This window comes from Armigeres subalbatus, chromosome 2 (genome assembly GCF_024139115.2).
Source record: "Armigeres subalbatus isolate Guangzhou_Male chromosome 2, GZ_Asu_2, whole genome shotgun sequence".
Taxonomy (NCBI): domain Eukaryota; kingdom Metazoa; phylum Arthropoda; class Insecta; order Diptera; family Culicidae; genus Armigeres; species Armigeres subalbatus.
In genome coordinates, this window is record NC_085140.1 from 221,920,868 (window position 1) to 221,935,281 (window position 14,414).

Sequence of the window (14,414 nt, forward strand, 5' to 3'; positions counted from 1 at the left end):
ATTTACACATGTACAAAAGTAGTTAAAATGTTTGAATCAGTCACTCTCATCGAAAAAATAACTGGTAGCAAATTAGTCATCTGTTCAGTTGTCTCGCTCGGCACAAAAATAGTTGAAATATTCGAATCAGTCACTTTCATTGAAAAAAAACTGGTAATAAATTAGCCATTTGTTTAGTTGTCCCGCACGGATTCGCAAAACAACCCACTTTATCAGGGTGTCTACTACCTGAAAAGCCTGGAATTATCGGGGAATTTCTCCCCACCTGGAAAATACCTGGAATTATCAGGGAATTCCTGACATAATCAGGGAAATTTGAATACTCGATGATAATGAGTGAAATTCTCCCAAAAGATGAAATAAATCCTTAAAAATATTTGAAAAAATATACCAATCAAATCATTTGAAAATGGAGTGAACGTTAATGCACTCAAAATAATCCAAACGTCAATATTACGTGAAAACATATGTGGTTTTTTTCCATCACCTTTTTCACGTAACAGCTACGTGAAACGCAAGTAAACAAAAAATGAACTCATGAACACCCTGTTTACCAGAGTGCCACGTGATAGCTACGTGATTTTTAGGTGGCATCCACGGTATGATGCGGTAGGCTTCAAATGATGTTTCAGTGGATTTTATATTTATTTTGAGCAAAAGACACGCGTTTTTTCGTTGACTATTATTCTCGTTATTATTATTAACCCCAAATTTCCTTTCGAGTGAAAAATATCATTAAAATAACATAAAATAAACTAAAATAAAACATAAGCTGCTGAGCTATGTTGAGCATATTTGTACATAAAGTTATTTCTTTACAATACCAGTAGGTTCTGAAAGAACCTTGCGCACTGGATACTTGATACAGCGCAAATGAAAAAGGTGTAGTTTGTTGCCCGGTAATTATTTTCTCGATTCGATTCAATAAAGTTACAGCAAATTTATAAAACATTATATTTATTCCATTTAAAAGTACAGTAGAAAAAATCTCCTTTCACTTGCGTCCTAATTTTGTTTTGCGTCGCCATCTCGGATTCCCGGAGTTTCCACAATCGATATTAACTACTACAGCGGCAACAAAAGCATCAATTTTCATTCACGCTTAACATGCTTAACATAAAAGCAGCTATATCAATTACTATAGTAAGTTTTTGGCAATAAATTATAATGTATAACAATATTATAAATTCCAAAATTAGAGAGCAACAACTCTTTCCGCCTAAATATTTAGAGTGAATGACGGCATCTGGTGTCAAAATGAACTTCAGACGTGTACGTGATTTTCACGTAGAGGTGATTAAGCAATAAGAGTAATAGCGACGGGATGTTTGTTTAGATGCTATCTGATGTTCAATAATAGCTACCTTCGTCAAATGAAACTGTCAAGAAGTTCATTTCTAGCAATCTACGTGATTTTCCACGTACCATTAACGTGTGGATTATTTTGAGTGTGGATCGTCGTTCCGCAAAAAAAAAATTTACCATCTTCAAAAGAATTTCTGGAGAATTTTCGAAGCTATTCTTGGTGAAATCTCGGAATTTATTCGGGAAATCAATTAGGGATTACTTTGTATATTCTTTTGAGTATTCCCTCGGAAATTCTTTATGAATATATTAAAAAAAATACTAATGAATTATTGGCAGTGGCTGATTTTCTATCCGTTGCTGTCACATCCAGACGCTATAGTATATGTATGCGCAAAATAGCCAGCATGAGTTAACCACCAGAAATTTGTATGGCGAAAGACATTTAACGCGGGTTTTCTCAAAACCAGGAACTTTTCATGAAAAACTATTTGGTACCGGTTATGTAGGAAGGTGTCCGCTACTACGCCTACCAAATATTTTTTCGATGAAGGTGCTTAATTTTAAGAAATCGAGCCTTAGATGCCTTTCCCCATACTGATTTCACAAAGTTAACTCCTAGTGTGCCGCTGTAAGCACGTTCAAAGCAGGCAATTCATTGAAAATTAGGGGATCAGTTTTCCAAGGATTTTTTCAAAAAAATCACTAAAAGAGTGTCTAGAAGAATGATAAGCAATTTTCTAAATTATCTCTGGAGGTATTTCCAAGATAAAAACCGAAAAGAATTCCCGGAGGAATTTCAATACAAATTTCCGGACGATTTTTCGTATGGTTTCATCAAGAAATTCCCGAAAGGAAGCCTGAAGGGATTAAAAAAAAGTGCTTTGTGAAAGGTTTTTGCTAAAGAAATTCTTGAAAGAATAGCCGAAGGAATCCCGAATGGATTTTTCAAAGGAGTTTTTAAAGGTATTCTCGAAGAATTTCCAAAGAGTTCTTAAAAGCAAAATATCCGGAAAAACTCCTCTAGGTGTTTTCTAAAGTTTTCCTTAAGATTTTTCTTAATGAGTTCCCAAAAAAATCACAAGGAATTTCAAAAGAATATCCGAAGCATTTTCCGAAGGTTTTTACAATAAAGCAGTAATAGAACGCTAGTGGCGTTGTAACCATTAAAATTATTCTGCCAAAATATGCTTCAATAAGCTTAATAGCGCTTAATAGCCTATTCAGATTACGGATAGATTATTTATCGTAATAAATATCGTGTTGAAGCTGAGAAAGAAAAAATTGAATATATGGGGATGGCATTAGGTTGTTGTTTATCATGATATTTATGATCATAAAAGGCGTAATCTGAATAGGCTATAACTTGGCCGTTTGATACTTATAGTACCGGTACCTTGGCTGCTAGGTCGAGGCAAACTACACTCAAAATAATCCAAACGTCAATGTTACGTGAAAACATAAGTGGCTTTTTTCCATCATACTTTTCACGTAGCAGCTACGTGAATCGAAGGTGACAAATGAACTCGTGAACTCTTATCATGTTACTGGAGAGTATCACATAATAGCTACGTGACTTTTCCGGTGGCATCAAAGTTATGTTCTGATAAAAAGTAAATGGTGTTTTGGTGATCATTATGGATATTTAATTTGTATTTCAAGGTATTTTTCTTTAGCTATTATTATTCAATTAAAATAAGTCAAGAACTTTGTAGCATAAAATATATTTAATTTGTATTTAATAAATACATCAAAACGAAACAAATGTGTAGCTTCTCCGTCACTGCCATTTCATCGGTGTTGCTTTTATACATTTTATGGTGTGCTATTTGCCTCAAACGGTAGTAATTTTGGATTTCTACAAAAAGATGAGAAAAAATATTTTCTTTATGTACATCTGCATTAGTTATGTTGTACATACCTTTGTTCAATTTCTGCAGATTTAAGAAGTTAAGTAGACAAGGCTTGTTCTACTAACAATCGATATGGTTGGTTTGCTGTACGAAAACCACTTGTTTTTCTAAGTTAATTTTCGACTTCTTTATTAGAAGTCAATCAGAAATGGCAGCGAACAACAGCACCTAGTGAACTAAAATAGTGAATGAATACTGAGAACATCTACGTGATTTCCACGTAACATACATAGGGCCCCACAATAACAATTACTGGTCTTCAATTTGTTTTCTATCTAAGGTCCAATGATTGTTACCTTCGACAGATGAAGTCAGGAGAAAGTTCATTCTGTCTGATCTACGTGATTTTCCAGGTGGCATTGAAGTGTGGATTATTTTGAGTGTAGATGTTGGTCACAAACTAGAACAAACTAGATGTTGGTCACACGAACTGGTATACGGACGTTAGGCATGAGTACCTTAGGCATAAAGGATATTAAGGACCCAGGACCCAGCAATCTCATATTTTATCAACACATTTTTTTAGTGAGAAGTTCTGTGGGGTTTCCTGAAGAAATTCCCAAACATATTTCCGGAACATTTCCTTAAGAAGTTTTTTTAAGTTTCTTAAAAAAAACAGCTGAAATAAAATTCAAAGAAATTTCCGTAAGAATTTTAATCAAATTTCCAAAAGAAATTTCTAAAAAAAAGTTAAAAGAATATCTGAAAAAATCGGCAAAGTATTTTATAAAGGTACTTATTTCCGAGGGATTTTCACAAGACATTTTCAAGCAAACACCAGAAGGAATTTAAAAACTCAAAGGTGCAGCCTAGACTGGCCCAGATTACTATGGGGAGAAAAAAATGTTGTTGAATTTCACGGGGCACCCCCCAGAATTGTGTCTTTGGGTGAGAAAATCAATCTCTCAAAATTTCAGCTCAATCGCTTGTTGCATAAGCTGGCGCATTTGATATGAAGTTTGTATGGGGATTTCAGCCAAAATGTATAGAAAAATACACATCCGTCACTCATTCGATCTGGAAATTGATTCTGATTGCTCGATTGACCTCAAAATTGCAAAAACGGCAGGTGGTATGCTACAGAACAATTTCACAGAATATTGCAAGATGATCAAATGAACTTTTATTTAATTTTCGGCTGATTTATTAGGAGCTGATTTGTGTATTTTTGGGTTTTTTGATCGAATCTCATCAGCCGAAACCTATATAAAAGTTCATTTAATCATCATACAATGTTCTGCGAAATTGTTCTGTAGCATACCAACTGCCGTTTTTGCAATTCTGAGGTCAATCGAGCAATCAGAACCAATTTCCAGATCAAATGAGTGACGGAGGTGTATTTTCCTATACATTTTGGCTGAAATCCCCATACAAACTTCAAATCAAATGCGCCAGCTTATGCAACAAGCGATTGAGCTGAAATTTTCAGAGATTGATTTTCTCACCCGAAGACACAATCCTGGGGGGTGCCCCGTGGAATTAGACAACTTTTTGTTTCCTGGGCCAGTCTAGTGCAGCCCAATCGGGAACTACGTAGCTGTATGTAATGTTCAGGCTTTCGACTTTTCTGTTCGGAGAGACCAAAGCAAGCGTTTTTTAAGCCCAGGGTGAAGCGATCACATATTCAAATTATCAATTGATAAACACTCGCTAAAGAGTAAGAATCGTTCAATAATTGTGTCTCGATTCGAAGCATTGGTGAATGCAATTTTTGAACTTATTTTCCTACACTACACCAAAACACAATGCCAAACATCCGATTGAACTTTAGTGTTGACATTAAATTGGTATTAGTTAGGTTTACATTTAAATGATAGTTTTTTGTTTATTATCAATCGATTCCAAAATTTGAAAAGTTATCGCCTATGAAAACTCGCCTATTTTTCACACCTGAGAAATTATCGAATGATAATTCCAATAATTATCGTATGAGAATTATCTAGCACAACCCTGGCTGATAATGTACCACTGCAACCATCACCGACGCTAACTGGAACAGAGACTAAGAACCCGCCACTAACTCAGTCTAAGCCCCCGGTGACTCCTTACAGAAAAGTCCATCGTGAAAGCTGGACTGTCAACGGCATTTGGTGGTCATCCTATGGAGGAAGTTAGAGTAGACGCGACAAAGAAGTTTGACAATTTATTGATAATAGTTATTATTCTTTCATATGAATTGCGTCGGACTTTGCGTTTACTCCGGCAGAGACCTAGAAATCAGCCAAAACGTAGCCGTAGTTTTCCAGAACGCATCCACTGCAGCAGAGAAGAATATTCCAGGCCTATGCTAAGAGCTCATGTTTAGCGTAGCCAACACCAACAACAACGTCGAGCAGCGTACGTCCAATCTAAAAAAGCCTAACATCATAAAACATCCAAACTCAGCTTTCTTCTTTATGCAACTTTAATCGGGAATATTCATTAAATACCTATGACTAATGAGATTAATTGATTCAAAACTTATCTATATGATCAATTTTGATTTTACTTACATGGAGAACAACAATTTGTCTTTTATTTCACCGTGAAAAGCTTGAGCAAAATTTAAAAATAAATCCTGCTCTTTTATTGTTGTGTATATTTTTAATTATCAAGCTACAATCATTGGTGTTGTTGACGATTGTTGACATCCCATGCAACTGACAGCGGTCTATCTGCACACTGTGCCCGGGACATGGTGGCTATTTTTAGGCTAAGGGAGTTAGATAGGGATGTCTATAGCCTGGAATATTCCGAGCCCCACTACTGGCATCAATAGACGTAAGCGAGGAGCTGCCTTCAAACGTCCCCAAGCTTTCGAGAGAAAACGCGCGTGTAAGTTAGCAGAAGCGAACTGCGCAAGCTAAAAGCCCTGTAAGTTACATTAATTTGACGTCTATGCTGGCTTGAGGTCTTCAGTTAGCCTTGCGAACAGATCCGGAGATGGCGAGATCGATTTTCGATCCGATCTAGGATGTTTTCGGGTGGGAAACATTCTCCACACCCTGGACATAGTATATCCATTGTATTTGCCACACAAGATACATACTAATGCAATGGCGGGCATAGACAGCTTTCAATTAATAACTAAAGAAATGCTAATAGATTACTTAAGTTGAAAAGCAGGCCAGTTGGAATGTAGTGCTATGGAAGAAGAAGCTTGCGATACACGTACGAGATTAACTGATTCACCGAAACCGATCGCTAAACTGTTAGCAAGTTTTCAATAGTAAATATTATTATACATAAATATTGTAACACACTGGAGTCGGTTTTTACGCGGAGTATATGGGCCGCATAAATTAAAACAACGTGAAAAACCACGTAAATCCCAAAATATGTCTGAATAAACCTCGGAATTCCCGAAATTCGAGTAAAAAAAATCCCATAAAAAGCGATTCGTGTAAAAAACCGCGTAAAAAACGACTTCAGTGTATATTGGGTATGAAGCGTTTACTCTTTCTCGATCGAATGATTTAAGAAAATTGAAAATTCATCGAGAAACGGCTGTGATATTAACGATCAAAGTGTATCATATTTTCGTGACGTTTTCAGATATTTTGCAATTGTAAAGTGTACCCCAATATAAAAAAGACAGACGTAGTTCTACGGCAGAAAAAAATCGTAAAGGATTCACCAAATGCTTCTCTAAAGGAATTTCCGGAACAATTCCTTGATATGTTTTCTTAAGTGTTAGTAAAGAAATTTTCAACTTAAATCCTAGAGCAATTCTTAAAATCCGGAGGATTTTCCGATGGAATCTATGGAGAAATTTTCAAAGGAATTTTGATTGAATGGCTGAAGCAATTCCTGGAGGAATTTCTTAAGTAATTTACAACATTGTTTATGTGAGGCTCCCAAAAATTCTTTAAAAAAATATTTTTCGCAATATTTACTTTTTTGAATTGATTATTTTGCTGCTAAAATCTATATATAGCACGTTTGTTTTTACCTGAAAACGGTTGTCCGACATTCCGCGGTAAACCATTTCGCGGTCTGTATCATTTGGCGGTAATCTGTTTCGCGGTTTATACTATTTAGCGATATTCCGTTTCGCGGTATATATTATTGTTATATATTAACTTATAATTATGAGGATTCAATTATGGCATAGACTTTCTCTTAGGTTTAAAATAATTAGAATTCACGTCTTCATTCCTTACGTTCACAGAATGTAATGATTTAGTTTTATTCCGTTAATTTCGATTACATTGTTCTAACGATTGACCGTGTAACGAGTCATTTCACCGAACGCGTATTATATCGCCTGATACGCAGTACGCTACAGTTCTTCCCTCTCAAGAACCTAGCTATAAAACTAATTTTAAACTTAAATTCAATTATGGTTGAATAGATTTCTTTTCCAAGCAAAATTCAGAATGCATTAAAATATGTAAATTGTAAAGAATAATCGAACGCACTACGTGAATGTAATGATTTAGTTTTATTCCGTTAATTTCGATTACATTGTTCTAACGATTGACCGTGTAACGAGCCATTTCACCGAACGCGTATTATATCGCCTGATACGCAGTACGCTACAGTTCTCCCTCTCAAGAACCTAGCTATAAAACTAATTTTAAACTTAAATTCAATTATGGTTGAATAGATTTCTTTTCCAAGCAAAATTCAGAATGCATTAAAATATGTAAATTGTAAAGAATAATCGAACGCACTACGTGCATGTTTCTTTCTAAAAGTTCAGATCGCGATCATTGTTGTTCATTTTTCGAGCTCGACTCTTGGTCATGATCAGGCTATCACTCTGTTTCTGTCGTTTCAATTCAGTTGGATTCGGGTCAATAATGGCTGAATCTTGGAACCCCATAAATGGCTCTTCATCGTCCTCGGATCCTGGAAAATAATTTATTTTGTGAGGTAAATCTAAATCTCGCAACTGAGGGTCAAGTAAGTACTTCTTGAAAACATCTTTTACCACTCTCACTAGGCGTTCTGCTTGACCGTTGCTGCTTGGGTTATACGGTGGACTTTTCATTACTCTCACTCCATGTTTCTCCAAGAACAAAGAAAATTCCTTAGAGTTGAAAGGTGGGCCACCGTCCGTAACCATGACATCGGGAAGACCAAACCTACTAAACAAAGTCATTAGCGAATTGATCACTCGTTTAGCGTCCGTTCCATAAAGCATGACCTCTACTTCCACCCATTTAGAGTAGCTGTCGACGATGAGCAAAAACGTTTTTCCTTCGAAATGAAAGAAATCTGCATGTAAGCGACTGAAAGGCCTAGTCGTCGGAATCCATTTGCTGTGGTCAGGTTTAGTAGGCACTGTTCCCATTTTGATACATGCTTCACATGACTTAACAAAGTTCTCGATGTCCAAGCTAATTCCTGACCAAAAAACTGTTTGTCGCGCTAGCTGCTTCATTTTTACCATGCCGATATGGTTTGCATGCAGGAGTTTTAGGACGCCTTCTTTCAATGTAGCCGGTATAACAACTCTGTCCTGGTAAAGAAGGCAACTTTGAACCACCTCAAGATCCGCCTTTATTGAATACAAGTCCTTGAGCGAACTGTGATAGTTGGAAGGCCATTCGCTTTGTACAAATTTCATTGCTTCTGCCAAATAACAATCTTGCTTAGATTCTTTAGCAATCAAGGTAAAATCCAAAGGTAACGCTTCTGAAAAATTCAAGCTGTTTATGGTACCTATGTCCAAGCTTTTGGGAATTGCCTGTTCCAGCGGAAATCGCGAACAAAAATCAGCGTTTCCCATATGTGTTGAGGCTCTATACGCAATTTCAAAATTGTATATTGATAACTCCATAGTGTACCTCTGGAGCCTAGTAACGTACAACGAATTGTTTCCAGATTTCCCGAAGATTCCAACCAACGGTTTGTGATCGGTGTACACCTTGAACTTTTGACCAAACAGAAATTTGTGAATTTTCTTCACAGTGCACACTAAAGCCAATGCTTCTAAATGAATAATAGGATATCGTTTTGTGCTGAGTTTAAGGAAAATGATGTGAAGCATATAGGCCTTTCCAGCCCATTTATATCGTGGGCTAAAACTCCACCTAATCCATATGAACTGGCATCTGATACAACAACAAGCGGTTTGTTTGGATCGTAAAACTCCAACAAATTTGCATTGAGCAAGCTATTTTTGCTGAATTGGAAAGCATTCTCGCATTCATCTGTCCATTCAAAAATAGACTCTTTAATTAGCTAACAGAGCATATAAACTCCTTAGCTTAGAAGACATGTTGGGAACGAATTTGTTGTAAAAATTTATTAAACCGAGAAATGCCCTCAGTTCTGCTACGTTTTTCGGTGCTTTCGCTTGACTTATAGTCGAAACTTTTTCAGGAGATGGAGAGAGTCCCTTGTCAGTTATAAGATGTCCTAAATAAGGTAACTGCGTCACAAAAAACTTACATTTCTTAAAATTTACCTTTATATTAGCCTGTAAAAGTCTTTTAAGCACCAAATCTAAAATTTGGGCACACTTTTCCAGTGTTTCAGCCGCTATAAGAACATCATCTACACGGAAGAAAAAAAGTACCCAAAATTGTTTACTTTTAAACTTACTTTTGAGTTGTTTTTCTCTTCGCTTTCATCCACTCTTTCTTTTGTTATCAAAAACAAAAGAGCCAAACAATCCAACGACGCCAGTTCAATACGGGAAGCCAATGTTAAGTTTTATTACCTGAGGTCGAAATTGAGTGAATTAAACTTAAATTTGGGTCAATAAATGTTCCGTTGGGTACTTTTTAACATGGGAGTAAAGGCAAACTACTTCGACCCTACTTACTCAATTTTGGCTTCCCGTACGGATGTTCGAGGTTGGGTGAATTAAACTCACTATTGGGTAGTTTATTTCTTCCGTGTAGATAACAGTTGACACCTTCTAGTCCATTTAAGACCTGGTCCATTATTTATTGGAAGATAGCAGCAGAGCTTGTAGCTCCTTGCGGAAGACGATTATAGGTGAATAACCCTTTCATGGTGTTGATGACAGTAATTTTTTTGACCGCTCAGACAGAGGAACTTGCGTATACGCCCCTGCCAAATCTAGGCAACAGAACACCCTACAGCCTGCCAGAGAAGCAAAAATGTCCTGTGCTAGTGGTAGTGGATATGTATTAGGTACTATAGATTTATTGATTGAGACCTTACAGTCTATAACCATTCTTATATCTTGATCTTTTTTTACAACCACTATCACAGGCGATGCCCATTCACTAGCCTTTATAGGTGTGATTACCTTCTGTTGCTCCAGCATCTGCAAATGTTGCGCCAGTTTGTCCTTCAATTTGTAGGGTACCGTATACGCCTTCTTGAAAATAGGTTGTTCTTTTTTTAGTATCAGTTCCCCCTCATAGCCTACGATAGGTTCAGAAAAATCTTTGTCAAATATTTTTTTATACTTTTGCTTTATAACGTCGATCAAATCATCAATACCTTTCTTTTCATTCAAGCTATTCACCACTGCAGCATTAGTAAAATTAGAACGCCACCCAGGGAAGAAACAGTCCAGCCATGACCTTCCAATCAAGGGAACAAAATTGTTGTTGCATTTTAAAACAACAAGTTTTTGTTGTGCCACTATACTGTTAAGCTCTACTTGCACAGAAATTTCTCCAAGAATCCTTAACCGAGCACCATCAACAACAATTAGCTGTCTACTAGAGCTACGCATCAAAATATCTTTGAAAAATTTCCTACAATCAGTTTCACTTATAACAGAAACCGCAGAGCCAGAATCTATTTCCATTTTCAAAAAACAGTTTTGCACCCTTGTTTTGATCATGCACGGTTCATTTAACTTCTTAATAGCAGAAATCATCAAGCATTCCATTCCATCTGTTTCATCGCCCGAGCTGTCCTGTCCACCTTGTCTCTTGAAATCATAGCTGGTGTCTTTGTCACCCTTCTCTACATGGTGCACCGAGTTCCTATTCTTTAAACTGAAACAGTCTCTTCTCAGATGACCTCGTTTTTTGCAATAATTACAAATTGCATTAGCATATGCACCACGATTTCTAACTTCCGCAGGAGACCTACCTCGAAAATTAACTCGTCTGTCGTACCTGTTAGCACCTCTGCCTCTATATGTCTTGTTACGATCATAGTCTCGGCTATATTCTCCTACCTTTTTTCCTAATCTACTTTTGACTGAATGTACCTCGTCTTTCCTAGACTCGCTAGCCATTGCCTTAGTTTGTCTATTAGCTACCTCACTGCCCAGCAATTTCTTCTCTATTGCCTCAAGTGTCAGAGTCTCCGACATCAGAAGAGATTTTTGTAATTCCCGATCCATTAACCCCATTATCAAACGATCCCTTATTGCAGTTTCTTTGAATTGCTTTCAGTTGATTCATCTACTTTTTGGAATCTGTTGTAGAAGTAAAACCGCTGCATCATATCGGGGTCGACCTTGTCAAACCGTTCCTTCAACTTTTTAATCATGTCCGCATAATTTAATGTCGCTAATTCAACAGTCGGAAACATAAGCTTCAATTCGTCATACACAATTGGACCGGTAAGAGCAATCAACACTGATTTCTTATTTTCCTCTGTCCAACCATTGAAAGAACTGAGATGCTCCAAACGTTCCACATAGTTTGTAAAAGATGTGCCCTTTACATAATGATCCAAGGTACCGAAGGAAGGCATTGCCTATAGTATCAATCACTTACTTGATGTACCTTTTAGCACTGGGATACACGCGGAATAGTAGCTGCAGATATGTTATCCCATCCTCGTCGCCAGTTGTTATATATTAACTTATAATTATGAGGATTCAATTATGGCATAGACTTTCTCTTAGGTTTAAAATAATTAGAATTCATTTCTTCATTCCTTACGTTCACAGAATGTAATGATTTAGTTTTATTCCGTTAATTTAGATTACATTGTTCTAACGATTGACCGTGTAACGAGTCATTTCACCGAACGCGTATTATATCGACTGATACGCAGTACGCTACAATTATTTCGCGGTGCTCCGTTTCACGGTATTCAAGCTTAGCTTATCTTTTTAACTTTTCTTTTGTATTTTTAAGAGTTTGCCATTCTTTTCTACTAACTCTTATTTTTCTCTTCTTTATATGACCATTTCTTTCATTGCGTTTCCTTTTCAAGTATTTTTCTCTTTTCTTTTAAGCATTATTTTAGGTTATTTCCAAAAGACATATACATTACAATACAATATGATAATTAGATGTGGAAACTTTGTCATCAAGATACACTATATCATATGATAAAGGTCGCTGTCTTAATACCTTAAAAGGCTATGGTATTCTGGTAGATCTCAGAAGATGGAATGACTAAAAATTATTCATAATCAATGTATCTTCCTTAAATGTTAGCCGGTATTAGGCGAAATTATTCATATTCAATGTATCTTCCTTAAATGTTAGCCGGTATTAGGCGAAATATCATGTGCTGTCTTCTTCAAATGTTCGCATTTTCCCGGTATAAGACAAAATGTGTTGTTTCGTCTTCTTTAAATGTTCGCATTTGCCCGGTATAAGGCAAATTGTGATGTTTTATCTTCTTTAAATATTTGCATTTGCCCGGTATAAGGCAAAATGTGTTGTTTTGTTTTCTTCAAATATTTGTCCGGTATGAGGCAAAATCTGTTGTTTCGCCTTCTTTAAACGTTTGCATTTGCCCGGTATAAAGCAAAATGTCATGTTTTGCTTTCTTTAAATGTTTGCATTTGCCCGGTATAAGGCGAAGTGTGTTGTTCCGCATTCTTTACATACCGTCGTCGGGGGTGACAATGGGTCAAATGGGGGTGAGAAGGAGTCACTGTTTCAATCACTTAGAATGGTTGTAGATTGGATTGAATGCATCTGAGGGCAAGAAGACTAAAATATAAGAGACCTTTATGGACGATTTTGCTCTTCGACCTCCAGACTGCTGGTGAAAGCGATGACCTAGTCTCACCCCCAGACCAATTGTCACCCCCGGTGCGGTGGCGGTAGTCGTATTTGCAAATATGTTTTGCTTCAAAACCTTGCCTTCAAAAACTTCGCCCTTGCGTGAAAGAATCCAAAAATAAGTAAAAGGAGAAAAATCCGGTGAATACTTTACCTTTACTCCCGTTTTGAATTTTAACATACTATGAGGTTTCATCAACTCAAATTTATGTTATTTTGAGTTAAAAATTTGAGCTTCGTGCCCTAAGTTGAGTTCTTTAAACGTTTTTACGGGGCAATATGGGCTACCATTTGGGGTAGTATGGGCCACTTATCCAAAACGTTTTTTTGGGAGAGAAAAGTGTCGTAATATGGATGAATATGATATTCGTTCAACAGTTTAGAGTAGGGTAAAATGCCCAATAGTGGACCCCCTAGTAGCGGAATTTTGCTCTTCCTGTCATAAGGAGTAGAAATTTTCAACATATTAATTCTGCTTGACATCTAATACCAAGTTCTGCATCTCCACTTCACGATACATACATAAAACACTCAAATACACGACGTTATTCGTTGAAATTAACATTTTAAAGTCTGACTGAATTCGCTCTATAGTAGACCCCCTGGGGGTCCATAATAGGAATTTGCTTCCCTATAGTCGACACTTCATTTGATTTTAATGTTCCGTTTCGGGACGTTCTTCTTCCCTATTATGGACTCTCCAAAATATTCCTATAATGGACACTCTCGTGTTTATTTTTCAAATAATTGTAAAAAATCATCTAATTTTACTTTCCATAGCATTTCCAATGCATGTAATCAAATCATAGGACTGTAAGGTAGGTTCTCCCGATAAAATTTCATAACAAAATGTTTACATTATGCAGTTATAATGCAAAAATGGCTGGAGGGTCCACTATTGGACACTTTACCCTATTCCATACAAAATGAAATCAATAAGCCGCACAACAACGAACCGAACCGATTTGCCACTCTTTACCGTTTGCGCAGACACATTTCAATTTATCCAAGGTCATTTTTCTGTTTCGACCGCAGTAATGCTGTATTGTAATTTATCCGTAATGAATCTAACATAGGTTTGCCATTGAAAATTAGCCAAATCGGACTATGGGATCAGAAGTTATGGTAAAAATACTATTTATTATGATCAAAACAAACTAAAAAAGACTCACTCATATTTTTTCTGTTTTTTTGTACGAGAAAGGCACCAAAACCGCTAGATGGATTAATCAGGTTTTTTTTTTGTAATTTTGGGTTCCCGCACTAAACTCCCGAGTTTAGTGAATATTTACCTAATATTAAG

General features: G+C 36.5%; 2 protein-coding genes and 1 long non-coding RNA gene across 7 annotated transcripts in view; 1 reads left to right on the top strand and 2 right to left on the bottom strand.

Annotated features, from left to right (window-relative positions):
* The window catches only part of LOC134211716 (uncharacterized), a 68,423-nt gene that overhangs the window by 41,873 nt on the left and 12,136 nt on the right, over positions 1-14,414 (top strand). The gene's annotated exons all lie outside the window — the stretch shown is intronic.
* On the bottom strand, positions 3,081-3,600 carry LOC134215929 (uncharacterized). The gene is made up of 3 exons (XR_009980367.1): positions 3,448-3,600; positions 3,227-3,394; positions 3,081-3,163 (listed from the first exon to the last, which is right to left on the bottom strand). It is a non-coding gene; the product is annotated as an uncharacterized LOC134215929 (long non-coding RNA).
* On the bottom strand, positions 7,891-11,493 carry LOC134215647 (uncharacterized protein K02A2.6-like). Its single transcript, XM_062694788.1, has 4 exons — positions 10,626-11,493; positions 10,217-10,547; positions 8,292-8,374; positions 7,891-8,051 (listed from the first exon to the last, which is right to left on the bottom strand). The coding sequence occupies exons 1-4, from the start codon at positions 11,491-11,493 to the stop codon at positions 7,891-7,893; spliced, it is 1,443 nt and encodes a 480-aa protein (XP_062550772.1).